Consider the following 22,704-nt stretch of genomic DNA (forward strand, 5'->3'; position numbering starts at 1 on the left):
GTTTCTGAGCACAATTCAAAGTGTTGGTGCTGACCTTTAAAGCCCTAAACGGCCTCGGCCCAGTACACTGAGGTCCAGTGCTGAGAGCCTTCTGGCAGTTCCCTCCCTGCGAGAAGTGAAGTTACAGGGAACCAGGCAGAGGGCCTTCTCGGTGGTGGCGCCCACCCTGCGGAACGCCCTCCCACCAGATGTCAAAGAGAACAACAACTACCAGACTTGTAGAAGACATCTGAAGGCAGCCCTGTTTAGAGACGTTTTTTGAAGTTTTGTTCTGTTTTTAGCCCTCTGTTGGGAGCTGCCCAGAGTGGCTGGGGAAATTAATAAATTTATTTTTTTATTATAATATTGCTGCCGCAGTAAAAGTCATTGATAGCTTCACCCTCTGTGAAGTCGTGGGGTGCTCTCTGAACCCTGCCGAAAGCATGCAGCGGGAGAGCCAGTGTGGTGTAGTGGTTAAGAGCGGTGGGCTCGTAATCTGGGGAACCGGGTTCGCGTCTCCACTCCTCCACATGCAGCTGCTGGGTGACCTTGGGCCAGTCACACTTCTCTGAAGTCTCTCAGCCCCACTCACCTCACAGAGTGTTTGTTGTGGGGGAGGAAGGGAAAGGAGAATGTTAACCGCTTTGAGACTCCTTCGGGTAGTGATAAAGCGGGATATCAAATCCAAACTCTTCTTCTTCTTCCTTGTCTTGAGAAGGAGCCTGTGTTGTTTGCCCTGCAGAGATCCAGGATGACGAGGTGGTGGAATCGGTCATCAGGGACCGGAAGCGTGAACTTCCTCTTGAGCACATCCAGACCCTGACGGAAGACTCCTTCGCCCCTGCTCTGGCAAAGACCAACTCCACGGCCGTGCTCTTCTATGCCAGCTGTAAGTAAACAGCCCCAAATAGCTCTGCGTTTCACCTTTCCAGGAACCAGCTCTCTCTGTTCCGCTGCTTGAAACAAAATAAAAAAAATCCTTCCAGTAGCACCTTAGAGACCAACTAAGTTTGGGAATGGGTGACTGGCTGATAGGTGTGGTAAACCTGTTGACAACTACAGATAGGTAGCCGTGTTGGTCTGCCATAGTCAAAATAAAAAAGTTCCTTCCAGTAGCACCTTAAAGACCAACTAAGTTAGTTCTTGGTATGAGCTTTCGTGTGCATGCACACTTCTTCTGGTGTATCTGAAGAAGTGTGCATGCACACGAAAGCTCATACCAAGAACTAACTTAGTTGGTCTTTAAGGTGCTACTGGAAGGAACTTTTTTATTTTGACTGTTGACAACTGTTTCTCTGTCTTGTGATTCCTGATATCAGATTTATGTCCATTTATCCTTTGGCGTAGGGTTTGGTCAGTTTCTCCAATATAGAGAGTTGAAGGACACTTTTGGCATTTGATGGCATAAACAATAGGAGAACAGGAGGAGAACATTTCAATCTCCCAGGACATTCTATGCAAGATCTCAAATTAGCTGTTTTAATACAAAAGACAGCATCTTAAAAAGCAGAGACATCACCTTGCCAACAAAGGTCCGTATAGTAAAAGCTATGGTTTTCCCAGTAGTGATGTATGGAAGTGAGAGCTGGACCATAAAGAAGGCTGATCGCTGAAGAATGGATGCTTTTGAATTCTGGTGCTGGAGGAGACTCTTGAGAGTCCCACGGACTGCAAGAAGATCCAACCTTTCCATTCTGAAGGAAATCAGCCCCGAGTGCTCACTGGAAGGACAGATCCTGAAGCTGAGGCTCCAATACTTTGGCCACCTCATGAGAAGAGAAGACTCCCTGGAAAAGATCCTGATGCTGGGAAAGATGGAGGGCACAAGGAGAAGGGGACGACAGAGGACGAGATGGTGGGACAGTGTTCTCGAAGCTACCAGCATGAGTTTGACCAAACTGCTGGAGGCAGTGGAAGACAGGAGTACCTGGCGTGCTCTGGTCCAGGGGGTCACGAAGAGTCGGACACGACAACAAATACAAAAGAATTTTGGAAATAGACTGGAAAGAGAAGTTGCTGAATTGCAACTTATTCCCAAACTTAAAACCATGGAGAGAGCTGGTCTGAATAGAGAGTTGGATTCTTATCTCATTATGCATGAAAAAGCTATTTTTAGCCATCTCACCCTTTGCTTTTTCCTGTAAGACTGATTGCAGTCGTTAACAGTCTTCATCTGGTTTACCACACCTATCAGCTAATCACCCATTCCCACCACCCTTCTGAGTAATACCCCTCCCCACCCTCTCACGATATATGTCTGGTGACTTCTGTTTCAGTGTATCTGAAGAAGTGTGCGTGCACATGAAAGCTCATATCAATAACTAACTTAGTTGGTCTCTAAGGTGCTACTGGAAGGAATTTTTTTATTTTGTTTCGACTACGGCAGACCAGCACGGCTACCTACCTGTTCTGTTGCTGTTTCTTATATTTGGCCTTCCCTCTAGCCAAGTCTTCCAGGGAAGGTTCGGTAATAAAACCTCTACTTTGCATGCAGAAACTCCCATGTTGTTTTGCGACAATGGGGAGCAGTCCTTCCTCCAGATCTCCACCATCCATTACGAACCAGTATTAGATCTAAACTTTTCTGACCTTTAGCTTAAAATCTACAAATTATCTTCACTGGCTTTCCAGCATCTTCTCCATGATCATTTGGGCCTTTCCTTCTTTCTGTGCATCGGGAGTAAGTCTGTAGTCTAGTTTCGTTATGGGTGTCTTGTTTGTAATTAAGTATTTTTTTGATATGAACATTTTGTGTGTGTGTGTGGGTGTGCATGTATATATATATACACACACACACAGTGGTACCTCGGGTTACATACGCTTCAGGTTACAGACTCCGCTAACCCAGAAATAGTGCTTCAGGTTAAGAACTTTGCTTCAGGATAAGAACAGAAATTGTGCACTGGCGGCGCGGTGGTAGCAGGAGGCCCCATTACCTAAAGTGGTGCTTCAGGTTAAGAACAGTTTCAGGTTAAGAACGGACCTCCGGAACAAAGTAAGTACTTAACCCGAGGTACCACTGTATATAATTTTAAAATCATTTTTCAGTACAAACAACAACCGCAAAAGATACAGTGGTGCCCCGCAAGACGAATGCCTCACAAGGCGGAAAACCCGCTAGACGAAAGGGTTTTCTGTTTTTGAGCTGCTTCGCAAGATGATTTCCCCTATGGGCTTGCTTTGCAAGACGAAAACGTCTTGCAAGTGTTCTGATTTTTTTCCGCTTCCCCCCCTTTTTCTAAGCCGCTAAGCCGCTAATAGCTTTTTAGCTGCTAAACCGCTAATAGCGCTAAGCCGCTAATAGGGTTGCTTCGCAAGACAAAAAAACCGCTAGACGAAGAGACTCGCGGAACGGATTAATTTCGTCTTGCGAGGCACCACTGTACCGTATTTTTCGCCCTATAGGATGCACCGTCCCATAAGGCGCACCTAGTTTTTTTGGGGGGAAATAAAGGGGGGGAAATTATTTCCCCCCCAGGCACGGGGCTGGGGCGGGGGAAGCCTGAGCTTCCCCCGACCCCAGCCCCCAGAACAGGCAGCTCTCTGCAAGCCATGGGAGCCCAGCGCTGGGCTCCCGCCGCTTGCGGAGAGGTGCGCGACGCCTGGACATGCTGAGCGCAGCGCGCCCAGGCTTCAGCATGTAGGCAACTCTCCACAAGCAGCGGGAGCCGGGCGCCGGGCTCCCGTGGCTTGCGGAGAGCTGCGCGAAGCCTGGAGAGCGAGAGGGGTCGGTGCGCACCGACCCCTCTCGCTCTCCAGGCTTCAGCGAAAGCCTGCATTCGCCCCATAGGATGCACACACATTTCCCCTTCATTTTTGGAGGAGAAAAATGCGTCCTATAGGGCGAAAAATACGGTACATACAACAAAAACCATAATAACACTAATAACACAATTTGACAATTCAGATTTGAATACACTGATATACCTATGACTACACCTTTTTTGACAATATTTTCCCACCTCTCTCTCCTCCCCCCACTTCCCACCACTATCCGCCTTATCGCTTAAATATTCCTTCCAGTGCCTTCATATTTATCCAGCCTTAATTTGCGTTGACATGCAATTCGTTCGTATGTAGCTAATCTGTCCATATTATCAATCCATGTGCTCAACTGAATCTTTTTGCGGCTCTTCCAATTCATCAAAATAAGTTTTTTTGCTTCTAATATAGCACGGTACATCCATTTTTTTTTACCCCTTGTAATCTCCCACGTTTCCGGAATATAGTTTAGAATTAAATTCAATTCCCCTAAATAACAATTTCTTTTTATTACTCTTGCTATAAATATCCTCACCTCGCACCGAAATGATCTTATCACCGGGAAGTTAATCATCATATGTACTAAGTTCGCATTTTTACTTCCACATCTCCAGCAGTTGTCTGCATTTGTTATTTTCTTCTGGTAAAGTTTTTCTGGAGTCAATTGCACAATTTATCCAGGCTGCAAAATTCCTGTACGCTTTTGGTATGGACTTCTCATTTGTATGGAACTTTGCCTGCCTGCAGAGCAGAGCTGAGGAATTTCTGGGGGCCTGGAATAACAGGATATGTTTTTCTTTTTCCTCTTGGCCTCAGGGGAAGCCGTCTCCCTGGTCGTGATGCAGTCCTACGCCGAAGTGGCTGCCCGTCTGCAAGGTATGGAGGCCAGCTAGCGATTTCACTGACACACAGATTGCAGCTCACACACATACCCCCCCCCCAGAGTGATATAGGACTTCCCCTATAGCCTTCTGCTCAGGCACACAAGTGGGGTGACTGTCTCGGGCCAACAGGCCAGCTGGCAGGAGGTCAGTTTTTACAGGACCGCCTCTAATGGTCTGCCCCGCAGAGGACCTTAAAGTCCATGAATAACCATAGTTTAGAGGTCCCGGGCCCTAAGGAAGTCAGATTATCCTCCCCCAGGGCCAGGGCCTTCTCAGTGATGGCTCCGACCTGGTGGCATTCTCTGTCCCATGAGACCAGGGCCCTGCAGGATTTAACTTCCTTCCGCAGGGCCTGTAAGACAGAGGTATTCTGCCTGGCTTTCAATTTGAACTTAGCCTGATCTTTCATTCCCCTTCCTTCCCTCCCTCTCCCCTTTTTATGAAGATTCCCTGCTCTGGGATCCCACAGCTAATTCTCTCCTGGTCTCCTCCCTGGCCCAAGTAGGACTAATTTAGCCAGCTAGCCCTGGCGATCATCTAACGTTTATTGGATGGATTTCCCCCCAAATTGATTTTTGAATTCTGAATTTATTGTTATTCATGTTTTATACTGTATTTTATGCTATTTTTTGTTGCATCAATTAAGTGTTTTAAATTTGTTGTTAGCCGCCCTGAGCCTGGTTTTCTGAACCGGGAAGGGCAGGGTATAAATAATTTTTAAAATTATTATTATTATTAATTCCCTGGTGGTTGCAGGAAGACAGTGGATTTGGGTATTTGTAATGGCCAGTAGCAGCAGACTGGAAATTCCCCGGCCAAAGACCTCCATACACATTGACCAGGCTTGCACCCCAGAGAGGTCATTTGGTTGCCGCTAACGCAACAGTTAGGGAAGTGGGTGGCGCTGTGGGTTAAACCACAGAGCCTAGGACTTGCCGATCAGAAGGTCGGCGGTTCGAATCCCCACGCTGGGGTGAGCTCCCGTTGCTCAGTCCCTGCTCCTGCCAACCTAGCAGTTCGAAAGCACGTCAAAGTGCAAGTAGATCAATAGGTGCCGCTCCGGCGGGAAGGTAAACGGTGTTTCCGTGTGCTGCTCTGGTTTGCCAGAAGCGGCTTACTCATGCTGGCCATATGACCCGGAAGCTGTACGCCGGCTCCCTCGGCCAATAAAGCAAGATGAGCGCCGCAACCCCAGAGTCGGCCACGACTGGACCTAATGGTCAGGGGTCCCTTTACCTTTAACGCAACAGTTACGAATGACCAGTCTTTGCAGACGCTGTGCTTCTCCAACAATTTGACTTCACCCCCGAGACACTGTCTCTTGAGACAGATGGAGGCCAACAACAGCAACATTATCTCCCTTCACCTGAGGATCACGAGGCAGTTTGCACTATAAAAACCCAAAATGCGTACCGTAGTAACAAAAAAAATAACTGGTTTTTGCATTTATTTTCTGGAGAAGGGAGTATTTTTGTGTTGCGAACCTCCCTGAGATCTATAGATGGAGGGCAGTATACAAATAGTAGTAGTAGTAGTAGTAGTAGTAGTAGTAGTAATAATAATAATAATAATAATAATAATAATAATAATAATAATAATAATAATAATAATAAATAAATAAATAAATAATAGTAATGGCTAATAATAATGTCCATGGAGCTTCATGTTCTGACCAGCATCCCAGTTAAAGGTCACAGAAAGCTGACAGAATATGCCGAATTAGATGGTCTATCAGAAAAAATAAAGAATAAATCAAAACAGGAATTCATTTCAAAATGGGAGGTCTTCAAAGAATATCTGAAAAATAAATATAGTAGTTTAAATTCTGTTGCAGCATTCGAGGAATAGTTGCAGCATTCAGTAATAGTTGCAAGGTAGATATAAAAAATTAGATTTATTAAAAATAAGTTTAATTATGATAAAAGGGTGTATTGGCAATAAGTAATATCAGTGGCGTAGCGTGGGGGGTGCAGGGGGGGCCGGCCGCACCGGGCGCAACATCTGGGGGTTAGGGTTAGGGGGCGCAAATCCACGGGTTAGGGGGCACAAATTACTTGCCTTGCCCCGGGTGCTGACAACCCACGCTACGCCACTGAGTAATATGAAATTGAAATCTGAAATAGACGGGAGGTTGGGTCTTTGTGTTAAGACCAATATATGTTTTATTGTTTTCTAAGAAAATTATGTGTCTATGGTTATTCTTTGTGTAATTTGGTATTTTTTTTTCTTTTTTCTTCTTGTATCGATAAAAATCTTTTTAAAAAAAGAAAGGTCATAATTCAGTACATCTCCTTTGCAAGCAGAAAGTCCCAGATCCATCAAGGTGGGCCAGGGAGAGAATCCCTTCCCAAAACCTTGGAGAGCCTCTACCAGTTAGTGTGGACAAGGTGGGCCCAATGGTCTGACTCCCATGTGATTCAGGGAGCCAGGGCCTGATTCTGAGCTTGTGGTGCTGCCACTAGTATCTCTCGCCTCTCCCCCTTTCAAAGCAACAGAGGCTGGATTGCAAGGGAAATATTCTGGACGCTAGATGGCAGCAGCCTATTAAACTCCTGCAGACCACAGAAATCTGGGCGCAGAGCTTTCCAAACCGTGAGCTAGTTTGCTAGTAAAGGTGAATTACAGTGGTGCCTCGCAAGACGAAATTAATCCGTTCCGCGAGTCTCTTCGGCTTAGCGGATTAGCGGCTATTAACAGCTTAGCGGCTATTAACGGCTTAGCGGCTATTAACGGCTTAGCGGCTACAAGAAAAAGGAAACAAACTCGCAAGAACTCGCAAGACGTTTCGTCTTGCGAAGCAAGCCCATAGGGAAATTCGTCTTGCGGAACGACTCAAAAAATGGAAAACTCTTTCGTCTTGCGCGTTTTTCGTCTTGCGAGGTATTCGTCTTGCGGGGCACCGCTGTACTGTCTTGTGAAATGACGCATGTCTAAAAAGTGTGTCGCCAACATTAAAAAGTTTGGAAAGCTGTGGCTGGGTGCATAAGAGACAAGGTTGTCTCTCTAGTAACCTGCCCGTCTAGTCCAGCATCCCATTCTCAAAGTGGCCAACCTATGCCTATGGGGAAACAGCGAGCAGAATTCGAACTCAAGACCAACTCTCCCCCTCCTGTGGTCTCCAGCAACTGGGGTTCAGAAGTATGGCTGCTTCTGACAGAGTAGAGCCATCCTGGCTAGCAGCCACCGATAGCCCTCTTAGTTAACGAATTTGTCCAGTCCCCTTTTAAAGCTGTCCAAATTGGTGGCCATTGTGGCCTCCTGTGGGAGGGAGTTCCACAGGTTAACTGCACGGCATGAGGCAGCACTTCCAGCTCCTGGCACATCTCCCCTTAACTGCCGATCTTCTCCTGGGTGAGCACGCCCAGTTCTTCTCAATCCACCCTTGTGGGATTTGAGTGGGTCGGTGCAATGGGTTGCCCAAGGATAACAATTGCAAAACAATTGCCGTATTTTTCGTTCCGTAAGACACACCTGACCATAAGACGCACCTAGTTTTTAGAGGAGGGAAACAAGAAAAAAAATATTCTGAACGAAATAGTGGATGTATGATTTTTGTGGCTCATGCTGTGGCCACAGACATGATATGTGATTTGATGGTGAGTTTGGGGTAGCCCAATGCAAAAATCATGAGAATCCATGTGGATCCGTGCTTTGTAACCACGTTTTTGCGCCATTGCGGCTCCACGAAACAGTGGATACGTAGTTTTTGTGTGTGTAGGCTGTAGCCATGGACAAGCTATGTGATCTGATAGTGAATTTGGGTTGACCCAATGCAAAACTCCTGAGGATCCATGGGCTTTTACCTCCCCCCTCCCAGGCAGCCTCCTTTATCACTAGCGTCCCTTATTTCCCTCCCAATCGTTTACCGATCAGCTGCTTCCTTTCACCACCCCCTTCCCTCTTGTTTGCCTTAATATCTTTTTCTTAGCTGGAGCAGTTTTTTGCTCCTCCTTTTCTTCCAATCTCTCTCCTCATTGCTTTAGTCTTCCTGTCTCCTCTCCTTGCAAGTTACCTCCCCACTCCCAGGCAGCCTCCTTTATCTCTAGCGTCCCTTATCTCCCTCCAGATCACTTGCCGATCAGCGGCTTTGCTTCAACACCCACTTCCCTCTTTCAAAAGAAGAAGAAGCATGATCTGCTTTTCAGCCCTGGGCAATTTGGCTCCAGGGACCACGCACTCACTCCATAAGACGCACCAACATTTCCCCTTACTTTTTAGGAAGAAAAAAGTGTGTCTTATGGAGCGAAAAATACGGTATATTTAGTGTGTGCCTTTTAGAAAGGTGCTGATGAAACGTGCACCCTTTTCCACTTCGCTTTGCTCTCCTAAATACTTTACAGGGAGCCCTGAGATTACGCTTGCGAGGGTCAACTGCTGGGACTGGCCAGACCTCTGTGCACAGCAAAACGTCACTCAGTTTCCGACCATCAAGATGTATGTGGAAGCGGGGAGATGGCTGGCCTACTCTGGGATGTGGGGAGTCGAGGAGATGCTAAGGTTCATTGAGCTGTAAGTATCCCTCTGGTGCGTTTGGCTCTAAAGTGCACATGGGAGGTGGGTGGTCTGAGGTAGCAATTCTGGAGAATTCGGAGAACCTCTTCTGAGAACAGATTTCTGCTTTAAATGTGCATTCTGCAGTCTTTTGTCATCTCTGCCCCCATCGCTCAGCCCGGACATAGAGGTCCAGCTCCGAGGGCATTCTGATGGTTCCCTCACTGCGAAGAGTGAAGTTACAGGGAACCAGACAGAGGGCCTTCTCGGTGGTGGCGCCCGCCCTGTAGAGTGCCCTCCATTCAGATGTTGAGGAGATGAAGAACCATCTCACTTTTAGAAGACGTCTGAAGGCAGTCCTGTATCTGGAAGGTTTTGCCTTTCAGTGCAGACTGGATCAGATCTGTCCCACATTGAGTAGGTCCCAATCTCCCTTCTTCCCACCCCGGGCGGTGAGACTTGGGGTACCCAAAATCTTAGGCAGTGACATTAAGCGTAGGAAGGAATCGAAAAAGACCTTGTAGACAGGCCTGAAACTATTTCCCCTGGTTTTCTCTTACATCTGCAGAAGCAGAACCTCCTGTCCGGTGAAGTTGACCACGGCCGAAGAGGTGGAAGACTATTTAAGGATCAAAACTTCAGTTTCTGTTTTGGGACTGTTTGATTCCAGCATGAGTGAAGGTAAACACCTCCCTTGGTTACCAGAAATAATAATACTTCCTATTGCCCTTTACCCGTAGAAACCGTTATACGTGTTTCTTATCCTGCTTTCCTTCACAACAGCCCTGCCAGGTAGGCCCTCTGCCATCCTAATTTTGACCGGTGGGGAATGGAGATGGTAAAGGTAAAGATAAAGGGACCCCTGACCATTAGGTCCAGTCGTGACCGACTCTGGGGTTGCGGCGCTCATCTCGCTTTATTGGCCAAGGGAGCCGGCATACAGCTTCCGGGTCATGTGGCCAGCATGACTAAGCCGCTTCTGGTGAACCAGAGCAGCGCACGGAAATGCCGTTTACCTTCCCGCCGGAGTGGTACCTATTGATCTACTTGCACTTTGACGTGCTTTCAAACTGCTAGGTTGGCAGGAGCAGGGACTGAGCAACGGGAGCTCACCCCGTCGCGGGGATTCAAACCACTGACCTTTTGATCAGCAAGTCCTAGGCTCTGTGGTTTAACGCACAGCGCCACCCACATCCCTTATGGAGATGATATCAAGACTGACCAGCAATTTGTGTCATGGAGATGGTATCAAGACACAAATTGCTGCCCTGGTCAGTTGCCTCCCTCTGGGATTCTCCAGAACAGGGTTTCCAAAACTTAGGTCCCCACCACTGTTTTGGGACTACAATGCCCATCATCCTTGACCACTGGTCCTTCTCGCTTAATCCACTGGTCCTGAGGCAGCTTAATCCAGAATGCGGCCGCCAGACTGGTGACTGGGAACGGCCACTGAGACCACATAACACCAGTCTTGAAAGACCTACATTGGCTCCCAGTACGTTTCCAAGCACAATTCAAAGTGTTGGTGCTGACCTTTAAAGCCCTAAATGGCCTCGGTCCAGTATCCCTGAAGGAGCGTTTCCACCCCCATTGTTCTACCCGGACACTGAGGTCCAGCTCCGAGGGCCTTCTGGCGGTTCCCTCCCTGCGAGAAGCCAAGTTACAGGGAACCAGGCAGAGGGCCTTCTCGGTAGTGGTGCCCGCCCCGTGGAACGCCCTCCCACCAGGTGTCAAGGAAATAAACAACTACCAGACTTTTAGAAGACATCTGAAGGCAGCCCTGTTTAGGGAAGCTTTTAATGTTTAACAGACTTTTGTATTTTAATATTTTGTTGGAAGCCGTCCAGAGTGGCTGGGGAAGCCCAGCCAGATGGGTGGGGCATAAATAAATTATTATTATTTATTTTATTTATAGGGGTGATGATGGGAGTTGTAGTCCAAAAACAGCTGGAGACCCAAGTTTGGGAACACTGCCCTATATGATACTAACCACCTTCTGCAGCCTGCCACCAATGCAATAGTAGTGTGTTGGTGTTGGGCTTATTCTGAGCTGAGTCCAGGTCACAGGCTCACCCTATTCATACCCAAATGTGCCCTTAAGGCAGGATTTCTGAGCGCAGAGACAATGGGGAGGCATTTCCCATTTCCTTCCTCCTTGCAGAGAAACATTTGAGGTCAATTTGGGAGAGTCAAAATGGTTTCAGGCTGTTTCCTGTACTGTTTCAGACATATGCTCTAGTTATCTCCCGCTTGGACTACTGCAATGAGCTCTACGTGGGGCTACCTTTGAAGGTGACTTGGAAACTACAACTAATCCAGAATGCGGCAGCTAGACTGGTGACTGGGAGCGGCCGCCGAGACCACATAACACCGGTCTTGAAAGACCTACATTGGCTCCCAGTACGTTTCCGAGCACAATTCAAAGTGCTGGTGTTGACCTTTAAAGCCCTAAACGGCCTCGGCCCAGTATACCTGAAGGAGCGTCTCCACCCCCATCGTTCTGCCTGGACACTGAAGTCCAGCGCCGAGGGCCTTCTGGCGGTTCCCTCATTGCGAGAAGCCAAGTTGCAGAGGGCCTTCTCGGTAGTGGCACCCGCCCTTTGGAACGCCCTCCCATCAGATGTCAAAGCGATAAACAACTACCTGACATTCAGAAGACATCTTAAGGCAGCCCTGTTCAGGGAAGTTTTTAACGTGTGATATTTTAGTGTATTTTTGGTTTCTATGGAAGCCGCCCAGAGTGGCTGGAAAGGCCCAGCCAGATGGGCGGGGTATAAATAATAAATTATTATTATTATCATATGGTTTATATATTTAAGTATACTTTTGCCTAGTACATTTATTTTATATATTTAAGACCTTAAATTCTTATAACAGCAGGAAGCTGCAGGACATGAACTGAATGGGAATGCAGTCTGCCCCAAAACGGTATTTGAAAGCAGGATCGTGTGTGACTGCCCTGATAGCGTCGCAAGTGCAAATCATAATGATTGGACAATAAAAAGCAGCCTCTGTGAGGTGGCCTCTGTCTAATTGCAGGGTGCTGAGCCTTATCTTTGGGTTCTGACATGATATATGACGGGAGACAGGGAGCTTTCGTCTCTTGAGGCAAGGTCTGCGTTTTGCCACAAAGCGATAAACCTATTGGATTAAGCTTTCTCCAGGAAATTGAACCGGGGTGGCTGGATAAACACCAGCAAACCTGTTTTGATTTAATCTGATAATTAATTATCTGCAAAAAAATAAAAATGAGAAAAGCACTAAAGGGAAGGGGGGCTTAGCTGATACCAGGGAGAGAAAAACATCTTCTGAACTGGATCTCTCCATTTGGTGCTTCAAGAACTTCTGCTTGTTCCTGTATATTTAGCTGACATTCCTGCGTTGCGGGGGACGGGGGCTGGATTGGATGACCTTTGGGTTCCCTTCTAACCCTACACTTCTGTGATTCAATGATTTACAGACTGGGTTATCTGTTTTTACAGCAAGAGAAGCTTTCCTTGGAGCCGGGAGAGTCCTCAGTGGATACGTCACAACAGGAATCTATGACGAAGAGGATGCAGAGATCCTGTAGGTAGATTGCTAGCTTGCTCTGAACTCGTTGAGCGACTCACTTGGTCTAGCCAGGGGTCGTCAACTTAAGGCCCAAGGGCCATAAGCAGCCCACGGGGGTCGTTTAACCGGCCCCCGAGCTGCCCCCAAACCGAGCCACCCGCTCGGCGAGTCCCTGCGCACTGCGCTAAACTGGGGCAGCGCTGCACGGGGACTCGCTCTTTGATGCCGGAAATCGCGTCTGTGCAGGCGCCGGAAATCGCGGGCATGTGCAATCTGGCTCACCTTGTCGACCCCAAGTCTAGACCAGTCATTGCAAACCTGCCGCCTAGTGGTTAGAGCAGAGATAGGAAACATGTGCCCCCATCCGAAGTTGTTGTTGGACTACAACTCCCATCATCCATCTCTGTCGGCCATGCTGTCTGGTGCTGATGGGAGTTGGAGTGCGGCATCATCCAGAATGCCAAAAGGTTCTCCACCCCTGAATTTGAGTGATGAGCTAGGACAAGGGAACACAGGAAGCTGGAAGGCTACCTTATACTTATTCAAGCCAATGGTCCATCTAGCTCAGTAATGTCTACCCTGACTGGCAGCAGCTCCCCAGGCTTTCAGGCCAGGGGGTGCTCCTATAATAATTAATAATAATTGTCAGGGGTTTAGGAGCAGAGGCAAGGGCAAGGGAGGAAACAGAGAGCGAAGGGGAGGAGGCAGAAGAAAAGATGAGTGATGACGACGACCCGAGATCTCCGAGTCTTTCCAGTGAATCAGAGGATTCACAGAAAGGAGCACCAGTGGCCAGGGCAAGGGGGGAGTCTAGGGGGGCACCCCAGGAAGATAGAGCCAGAGGGGACTCAGAGGAGAGCAGTTGGAAATCGGGACCAGCGTCACCGCCAGAGAGCAGGGAAGAGGAAAGGAGCCAGGGGGCAAGCGCTGGCAGCTCACCACAGGAGGGAGGGCACGAGTCAGGAGTGGCCACACCTCCATCGGGGAGCGAAGAAACGGTTAAGCGGAAAGTGGAAGGTTGGGCGCGCGCGCCAAGTTCAAATGCAGAGGAAGGTGACGCAGTAAGCAGCCCGGAGAGGGAGCCAGGTCCTAAAGCCCGGCGCAAGGAGACAGGAGGGTCCGGGGGGTCAGCGTCAGAAGAATCCCGGAAGGAAGAGACCCCGGGGGGTAGAGGGACCCAGAGGAGGACAGTCAGGCGGAAAAGGTGGAGCCGGGCTAGGATATTAAGTTGGTGCACACGGGGCGGAGACTCAGACGGAGCTACGCCGATCTAGCTACTAGACGTAGAGTTGCGCGCAGCAGCGTGAGAATGGAAACTGTAACTCAATAAAGACTTTTACTTAATGATCGCTGGCTAGCGTGATCCTCTGTGAGCTAGGATCTTCAAGCAGCTCTGACAATAATAATAATTATAATAATTTATTATTTATACCCCACCCATCTGGCTGAGTCTCCCCAGCCACTCTGGGCGGCTCCCAATCAAATGTTAAAAACAGTACAGCACTAAATATTAAAAACTTCCCTAAACAGGGCTGCCTTCAGATGTCTTTTAAAGATAGGATAGCTGCTTATTTCCTTCACATCTGAAGGGAGGGCGTTCCACAGAACGGGCGCCACTACCAAGAAGGCCCTCTGCCTGGTTCCCTGTAGCTTTGCTTCTCGCAATGAGGGAACCGCCAGAAGGCCCTCGGCGCTGGATCTCAGTGTCCGGGCAGAACGATGGGGGTGGAGACGCTCCTTCAGGAATACTGGGCTGAGGCCGTTTAGGGCTTTAAAGGTCAACACCAACACTTTGAATTGTGCTTGGAAACGTACTGGGAGCCAATGCAGATTTCTCAGGACCAGTGTCATGTGGTCCCGGCGGCCGCTCCCAGTCACCAGTCTAGCTGCCGCATTCTGGATTAATTGCAGTTTCCTGGTCACCTTCAAAGGTATCCCCACATCCTAGCCCTACTGGGAGATGCCATGCCCTAAAGTAGCATAAAGGAGCACAGAGATGGGCCTTGGTCCATCTAAATCAGTGCTGTCCACACTGAGCGGCAGTGACTCTCCACAATATCAGGCTGGGGTCTTTCTCAGCCTTAACCTGGAGATGCTCAGGACTGGATAAATGTATTGTTTTGTTCTTTCCCAAAAAAGAGATCCCCACTCACCTGCGAAGCTCATAGAGCAGTTTAGGTCTGGCAGCTGCCATCTCTCAGCCTAACCTGCCCTACCTCACAGGATTGTTGTGGCGATAAAATGAGGGCAGAGAGAATGTGAGGGCTGTGCTGAGGTCCTTGGAAAAAGGGGAAAATATATACCTTTTCTGAGATGCTTGCTGTGACAGAGAATCACAGAACTGTGGTGTTGGAGAGGACCCCAACACGGGTTTCGAACCCACAACCCCGGGATTAAGAGTCTCACGCTGTACCGATTGAGCTACCAAGGCGGACGGTATCCATTAAACAATGTGTGCATTTTTCCTTCGAAAAAATATTGTTTCATTTGTTTATAGTGGTTGACTGTCGGCCAATATATTGTATTTTTCGCTCCATAAGACACACTTTCCCCCTCTTAAAATCTAAGGGGAAATGCCTGTGTGTCTTATGGAGTGAATGTGTGGTCCATGGGGCTGGGGGACGACGACCCGGGCTTCCCCGCCAGCCCCGACCTGGTCTTTGAGGCTGGTGGTGGGGGAAAGCAGCGCTTCCCCCCACTGCCAGCCCCACAAGCTCGGGGAGCAGCGGGAAGGCTCCCTGATCTGTTATTTGGGGCTGGCGCCAGCCCCAAAGAGCAGTTCGAAAGGAACTCGAAGGCTCAGGAGCGCAGCGGGAACTCCCGCCGCGCTCCTGAGGCTTCAGGTTGCCTTCACTGAAGCCTGGAGAGTGAGAGGGGTCAGTGCGTACTGACCCCTCTCACTCTCCAGGCTTCCAAGGTAGCTACCTGAAGCCTCCAGAGGATAGTGGGAACTCCTGCTGCACTCCGGAGGCTTTGGGTTGCCATCACTGAAGGCGACTGAGTGCATCTTGAACGCACTGAACGCACCTTGTTTTAGAGGGGGAGAACAAGAAAAAAAAAATCTCCCCTTCTCTGCGCAGCGCCCCTTCAGCGAAGTGACAGGAAAAATGGAAGGGGCTCCGTTTCTTCTGCCGCTTCGCTGAAGGGGCGCTGAGCAGAGAGGGGGATAATTTTTCTTATTCTCTCCCTCTAAAACAAGGTGCGTCCTATAGAGCAAAAAATACGGAAATTGATAAACCATCTGTAAAAAGCTTGTGCGATAATTTGGCTAAGATTAATTTAATCGGGTGATCTTCTGTATCTTCAAAAGAGTTTTTGAAATGTGTTTCTTTCTGTCTTTTCCTCCCAGGTCCCATAAATATAAGGCGCCCCTTCCAGCTCTGCTGCTGGCTAGGCCCGAGGCGAGGACGGTTATCCAGCTCTCAAAGTTCAGCGTGCAAGACGTGGTTGAAGTTATCCGCCGTGCATTACTGGAAACCTTTGTAAGCACGTTTTTCTGCTTCTGATCTCAGCATTAAAGATGCAGAGCTCCTTTTTCCGGATTCGGATCTGGCACCCCTTCCTTCCCTTGTAATATTTGTCCGGTCTGCCCGCCCACCCCTCTCCTGGGATTCTTGCATTGCACGGGGTCAGGCTGGATGACCTTTTAGGTCCTTTCCAACTCTACACTTTTTTCTGATTCCTGCTGTTAGAGAGCCAAACGGATAAAAGAATTTTCTGTTACTGGTTTAGAGTTCAACAGATGGACAACACTAGGCTATCCAAAAAATGCCTGATTGAGCTCTCGAATGGATTACCCCTTAAAAACTGGGTACATCACACTGCCCAACTGATGGGCAAATATGACCGAGATAAAAGAACTTCCCTTATATTCCCAGAAAAATATCTTTAAACGAACCATAAGGGCAGTGGCAACTAAAAACGATCTAAACTCTATGTACACATCTACATGCGCCCCATTGTACTTTAAACCTAGAGAGGCCAATGAAGTTACCGTATTTTTTGCTCTATAAGACTCAGTTTTTCCCTCCTAACAAGTAAGGGGAAATGTGTGTGCGTCTTATGGAGCGAATGCAGGCTGTGCAGCTATCCCAGAAGCCAGAACAGCAAGAGGGATTGCTGCTTTCACTGCGCAGCGATCCCTCTTGCTGTTCTGGCTTCTGAGATTCAGAATATATTTTTTCTTGTTTTCCTCCTCCAAAAACTAGGTGCGTCTTGTGGTCTGGTGCATCTTATAGAGCGAAAAATACAGGGTGCATCTTATTTTAATGAATTGACTTTTGCACAACTTCGGAAAGCTTTTACAGAGTTACACTTAAATACAATAAACTCTGCTTATAGAAATGGGAAACACAGAGGCATACCAACAAACGACGTGTTTGCATTAGGGAACGATTTTTAGCACCTATAATGACAAGGTCCCCTGGCCAGAACCCCTCTGACATGATTTTATATCTCCTCGCAGGCATAGATAAGTATGTGACCTGGTGTGTAGCACTCTTTGCAACTGCCACTAGGAAAATTAGAGCAAATTATATAGCCAATATAGCCACCAACTGTAAAGGAGATCAATTTATTTGACCCTATCTGCATCAACCTATATTCGATCTTTGATAATCACCAAACTCCGAATATAATTGCACTTTGTATTAATTAGCATTCTTTTTTAATATATTAGTGGCCATGTGATAATTCTAGCTTATAAATTTTATTGTTTAATGTCTTAATTTGTATATTAAGGTACTTTTATAGCTCTGTTTAGAGTAGGTAATGTCCTGATAATATAAATGTTTTAAGTTTTTTGTATCAATTCAGTATACAGTGGTACGTCGGGTTAAGTACTTAATTCGTTCCGGAGGTCTGTTCTTGACCTGAAACTGTTCTTAACCTTAAGCACCACTTTAGCTAATGGGGCCTCCTGCTGCCGCCGCGCCGCTGGAGCACAATTTCTGTTCTCATCCTGAAGCAAAGTTCTTAACCTGAGATACTATTTCTGGGTTAGCGGAGTGTGTAACCTGAAGTGTATGTAACCTGAAGCGTATGTAACCCGAGGTACCACTGTATTTTCTGTTAATTGTTGAATGATTCTGTGTACATTGCGGCAGCCTTTGGCTATGTGCAATAAAACTGACCGACTGATTCCTGTTGCAGCCGGAAATCACAGTGGGCAACCTCCCAGAGTACTTCCAGCTGGAGAAACCTTTGCTCCTCCTGTTCAGCGATGGGGCCCTGGCTGAAAGCCAGGAAGGAGAAATGAGGCGTTTGGCCACAGAAGAGCACCGGGAAGAGTTCGTTCCTTGCTGGATGAACCTGTAAGCAACGTCTCAGGGCAGTGATTCTCCGAAGGTGTGGCAAGTGTACTGGGAAGATTCGAGGGCAGTCAAAGGAACATTTCAACATTTCAGTGTAGTACAGTGGTACCTTGGTTCTCAAACGTAATCCATTCCGGAAGTCTGTTCCAAAACCAAAGCGTTCCAAAACCAAGGCGCGTTTTCCCATAGAAATTAATGCAAAACAGATTAATCTGTTCCAGACTTTAAAAAACAACCCCTAAAACAGCAATTTAACATGAATTTTACTATCTTAACTGACCTGAGATCTACGGGTGTAGGGCAGTATACAAATTTAATAACAATAAGAATAATAATATATTGTCGCTGGGCTCGTTCTTGAGCTAGAATTTGCTTGTTTTTTATCCCGCATGTGAGTTAAAAGCTTTTACCCCCAAAAGCTTTTTAGATTTGACTCTCTGTGCTGTAGAGTCTCCATTTTGCTTTGTTTTTAACGAATCCATTTACACCACGAGAGCGTGCCGTTTCCCAGAATCCAGGGCAAACGCCTTCTGCGGCCTTCGTGATCCAGAGCCTGCGGTTGCGCCTTAAAACAACCCCAAATGCTTCTGGGGTATCGAAATCAGTTTAACGGCATCTGCATCTGACAGGGAGCTCAGACTAGGTCCTTTTAAAGTGCCTCTTTAGAGCGCAGCTGTTTACTTTTCCACTCGCTAAGTGCTATCATTTAATCTCCTGGTTTTTCCAATCACAGCAAAAACACCCCTGCAGGAAGAGGAATCCTAAAGGCCTATTTCGGGAGCTCCCTCCCTCCGCTGCCTCTTCTCCTCTGGATCAACCTCCATTCCGGGGGACAAGTGTTTGCCTTTCCTCCAGATCAGTCGGTTTCTGAAGCGAACGTCTTAGCTTGGATCGAAAAGCTGAAATCCGGCCAAGAAGTTCCGAGCAGTAAGTATGCAAAGTTGTCCCTTCTTAACCAAATACCGTATTTTTTGCTCTATAAGACTCACTTTTTCCCTCCTAAAAAGTAAGGGGAAATGTGTGTGCGTCTTATGGAGCGAATGAAGGCTGCGCAGCTATCCCAGAAGCCAGAACAGCAAGAGGGATTGCTGCTTTCGCTGTGCAGCGATCCTTCTTGCTGTTCTGGCTTCTGAGATTCAGAATATTTTTTTCCTTGTTTTCCTCCTCCAAAAACTAGGTGCGTCTTATGGAACGAAAAAATACGGTACGTCTTGGTCTCTCCTCCTGCTGGGGTTCAGTGTCGTTGGCACCCGAAGGCGGAAGGAGATCTGGAGAAAATTCACAAAGCATGAAGCAGACTTCTTTGGTCTGCGTCTGTGCTTCTGACGATGAGATTTCACCCCCTCCAAAAAAAATACGCCATCTGCATTGGGATTTCTTTTGCCCAAGCTTACAAGTCCTCCATCATTGCTGAGAACTTGACTTCTCTTATGAGAAGTTACGCTCGTACTGGGAAATTCTAATCATTGAAATGATGCTTTTACTGCTAATTCTAAAACAAAAATGATAACACCCACCCAGTGGAGATGTCTTGCTCTTGCTAGCAAACATGTCACATTGCTTACTAAAACGGATTCTGAGATCATGCGAGACTGCTCTCTAGCATAGGGTTACCAGACGTCCCCGGTTCCCAGGGACAGTCCTCGGATTTGCAAATCTGTCCCCGGACAAATTCCGTCCCCAGATTTGCAAATCTGTCCCCAGGAAACATGGCAGCGGCAACCTCAGCTCTGGCTGGCTTCAGGAGCTGCCTGCTGCCGTGGCGCACGCCATTTTTCCTTGCCAGCGAGGAAAAATGGCGGGCGCCACAGCAGCGAGCAGCTTCTGAAGCCAGCCAGAGCCAACTGCGTTACCAGGCTGGCTCCTGCTGCTGCTGCTGCCGCCACTACTGAAGGGGAACCAGGGACGTCCGGCAGTACAGATCTTCTGCCCCCTTCCCTCTTTGTTTTGACTGATCGGGGGAGGCTCGGGAGTTGCGGGCGGGTGGCCAGTTTTTTAAAAACTCTGCGCATTTATGTTTCACAGGGTGCGAAAGAAGGGCTTTGCACCTTTATCCAATATGCATTTGTGCTGGGGTCCAGGGTCTTTTGCCTCACTATCCCCATTACTGACTCCCTGTTGCTAAGGTAAAGGTAAAGGGACCCCTGACCATTAGGTCCAGTCGTGGCCGATTCTGAGGTTGCGGTGCTCATCTCGCTTTATTGGCCGAGGGAGCCGGCGTAGGTGGTGAGTGGGGACTCTTTTGTTTGGGGCTTCCATCTTGTTCCACCTTGTGGCAGGTGGGAGTCCTGTCACGAGTCTTCAATAAAGACCAGGTCTACTGGCTGCTGTTTTGCTCTGGTATTCCTGGCTGGTGTCCTTGTTTTTTGTCCAAGGGAGCCCTCAGATTTCTCCGCTAACAGAACCTGTTAACACAACGGTAAGCGCTATCCTGACTTTTCGATGTGCTCTTCCTGTCCCGCCCCCAGCCGTCCTGTCGGGTGATGAGTGGAAGCCCCGCCTCCCCGCCTACGACTTCCTGAGCATGATGGAACCCTCGCTGCCGGAATTTACCATCTACAGCCGGGGGAGCGTCGGAAGCTACCAGAAGGAAGAGGAGGAAGGCCCCCCCAGAGGAAAGGCATCACCGGGGACGGCAAGAGAGGACCCCACGGAAGACTCCGTCGTATCTGAGCTGGAGAAAGACCAGCCGACCGGAGGGGACCTGAGAGGAACAGCTCCCCGTCTGTCAGCAAGGGAGAAGCAGGCGAAACGCCACGCAGAGCTGTGAAACTCGCTGGATTTTCCAGAAGCGGGGATGATGGAGTTGTAGTCCACCTGGAGGGTCATTTGTGCCCCAGACTCCTGCTCTAGCCTACGACCTGTTGTAAACAAAAATTGCCCTTTTCCCCCTTATGGGGTATCCAAGAGCCCATATAGAGTCCTTACATAAGTTCCCTATTGGCAGGAGAGAATAACAGAGGCCAGCCAGAAAATATTGAGAAGCAAAGCAGCTCGTAAGCTTGATCTTTATTGATCTGTTGCAACAGGGTACTCCCCTCACCTGCAGGAGAGAGGAGGGACCCAGAAAAATGGCATTCAAGGCCTTCTAAAGACTTTTGAAATTGCCACCCTGTAGATCAAGACCACCCCCAGAAACATCATACATACATCACAGAAGGGGTGTAACCTAAGACCACCCCTCAGATACATCACACCTACATCACAGAAAAGGCGGTCTAAAACAGAAATTTGAATATTGTTTTTCTCCTGTTGTTGTTTTTCTCCTGCCTGGCAGGTTACTTGACTGGATTGCCTGGGTAGCCTGGCCAGTCTTTTGTAGTGATAAATACTTAGTTCCTGGGCCAGGTCGCAGGCTCACACCCTATTCAAACACAGACATACCCTTGAGACAGGATTTGTGAAGGAAAAGACAATGGGAGGTTTCCCACTTTGACCTTGCAGAGAAAACGTTTGCTCAGTTTAGGAATCAAAATGGCTTCAGGTCGGTCTTCCTGTGCTGATCTATGTACCTGCGGTTATGAACATTACCATATATCTAAGACCTCAAAATTCCTATCACAGACCCTACTCAAATTTGCTGGTTTTTCTCCTAGGGCATGGCCAGAAACTTCTCTCGGTCCTTTCCGTACCAGGGCTGTAACCTTGACCCTTGTGTGGCCAAAACGTGGTTCCACCACTGAGCTGTGGCCTTGCAGTCTCTGGGCAGGTGAAGGAGCATTTTCTGGGATGTTTGGACATGGAAAATGGCGACCTCAATGGTGGTAGCTTGGTGTTGTCTTCTTCGCCGAAGGATGACAGCTGACATCTCTTGAGGCCTGTGTGTCCTTCCCTTTTTTCAGAAGTCATTTGTAAACTCTTGGTGTCTTTTGTTCTGGAGCCAGGAGAAGCCTTGTTTTGGAAGGTTTGTGTATGTGTGTGTGAGAGAGAAGTTACGGCTCCTCCAGGCGCGCTGTTCCTCAATAACTCATTCTGATTTGCTTGCACAAAGCTTTCGTCGAATTGTAGAGTTGGAAGGGACCTCGAGGGTCATGTAATAATAATAATAAGGGGGGAAAATTATTTATATCCCGCCCTCCCCAGCCGAAGCCGGGCTTAGAGCGGCTAACAACAGTAAAAGAAACACAATTTACATAAAATCACAATCAATTAACTAAAAGACATTCTAAAATCAATTCAGAATCAAATTAATGGCAACCAACCACCTGCAATGCAGGAATCTTTTGCCTAATAATAATAATAATAATAATAATAATAATAATAATAATAATTTATTATTTGTACCCCGCCCATCTGGCTGAGTTTCCCCAGCCACTCTGGGCGGCTTCCACAAAGACCAAAAATACACTAATATGTCACACATTAAAAACTTCCCTTAAGATGTCAGGTATTTGTTTATCTCTTTGACATCTGGTGGGAGGGTGATCCACAGGGAGGGCGCCACTACTGAGAAGGCCCTCTACCTGGTTCCCTGTAACTTGGCTTCTCGCAGGGAGGGAGCCGCCAGAAGGCCCTCGGCGCTGGACCTCAGTTTCCGGGCAGAACGATGGGGGTGGAGACGCTCCTTCAGGATGTGTGGGCTCGAACCCACGACCCTGAGATGAAGAGTTTCATCCTCTACCAATTCAGCTGTCCCTGCCTCACACAGCTTAGACTGTAGACACTTCCAGGAGGCTGCTGTTTTGGGTGGGATTCAATCACATACTGGCAAATTGAGGTGGCAC

The 22,704-nt window shown here is 48.0% G+C and overlaps 1 protein-coding gene across 1 annotated transcript in view; it reads left to right on the forward strand.

Annotated features, from left to right (window-relative positions):
* The window catches only part of TXNDC16 (thioredoxin domain containing 16), a 47,059-nt gene extending 25,028 nt beyond the window's left edge, over positions 1 to 22,031 (forward strand). Inside the window, exons 13-21 of the mRNA XM_083514780.1 lie at positions 722 to 868; positions 4,558 to 4,617; positions 8,966 to 9,134; positions 9,685 to 9,797; positions 12,599 to 12,683; positions 16,018 to 16,150; positions 17,820 to 17,980; positions 18,714 to 18,907; positions 20,449 to 22,031. Of these exons, the coding sequence (XP_083370906.1) occupies positions 722 to 868; positions 4,558 to 4,617; positions 8,966 to 9,134; positions 9,685 to 9,797; positions 12,599 to 12,683; positions 16,018 to 16,150; positions 17,820 to 17,980; positions 18,714 to 18,907; positions 20,449 to 20,750 (1,364 nt within the window). The 3' untranslated portion in view covers positions 20,751 to 22,031. The remainder of the gene's footprint in view (positions 1 to 721; positions 869 to 4,557; positions 4,618 to 8,965; positions 9,135 to 9,684; positions 9,798 to 12,598; positions 12,684 to 16,017; positions 16,151 to 17,819; positions 17,981 to 18,713; positions 18,908 to 20,448) is intronic.
* The last annotated feature ends 673 nt before the right edge of the window (positions 22,032 to 22,704 follow it).

This window comes from Podarcis liolepis (assembly GCF_965112155.1).
Source record: "Podarcis liolepis genome assembly, chromosome: 1".
NCBI classification, from domain to species: Eukaryota; Metazoa; Chordata; class Lepidosauria; order Squamata; family Lacertidae; genus Podarcis; species Podarcis liolepis.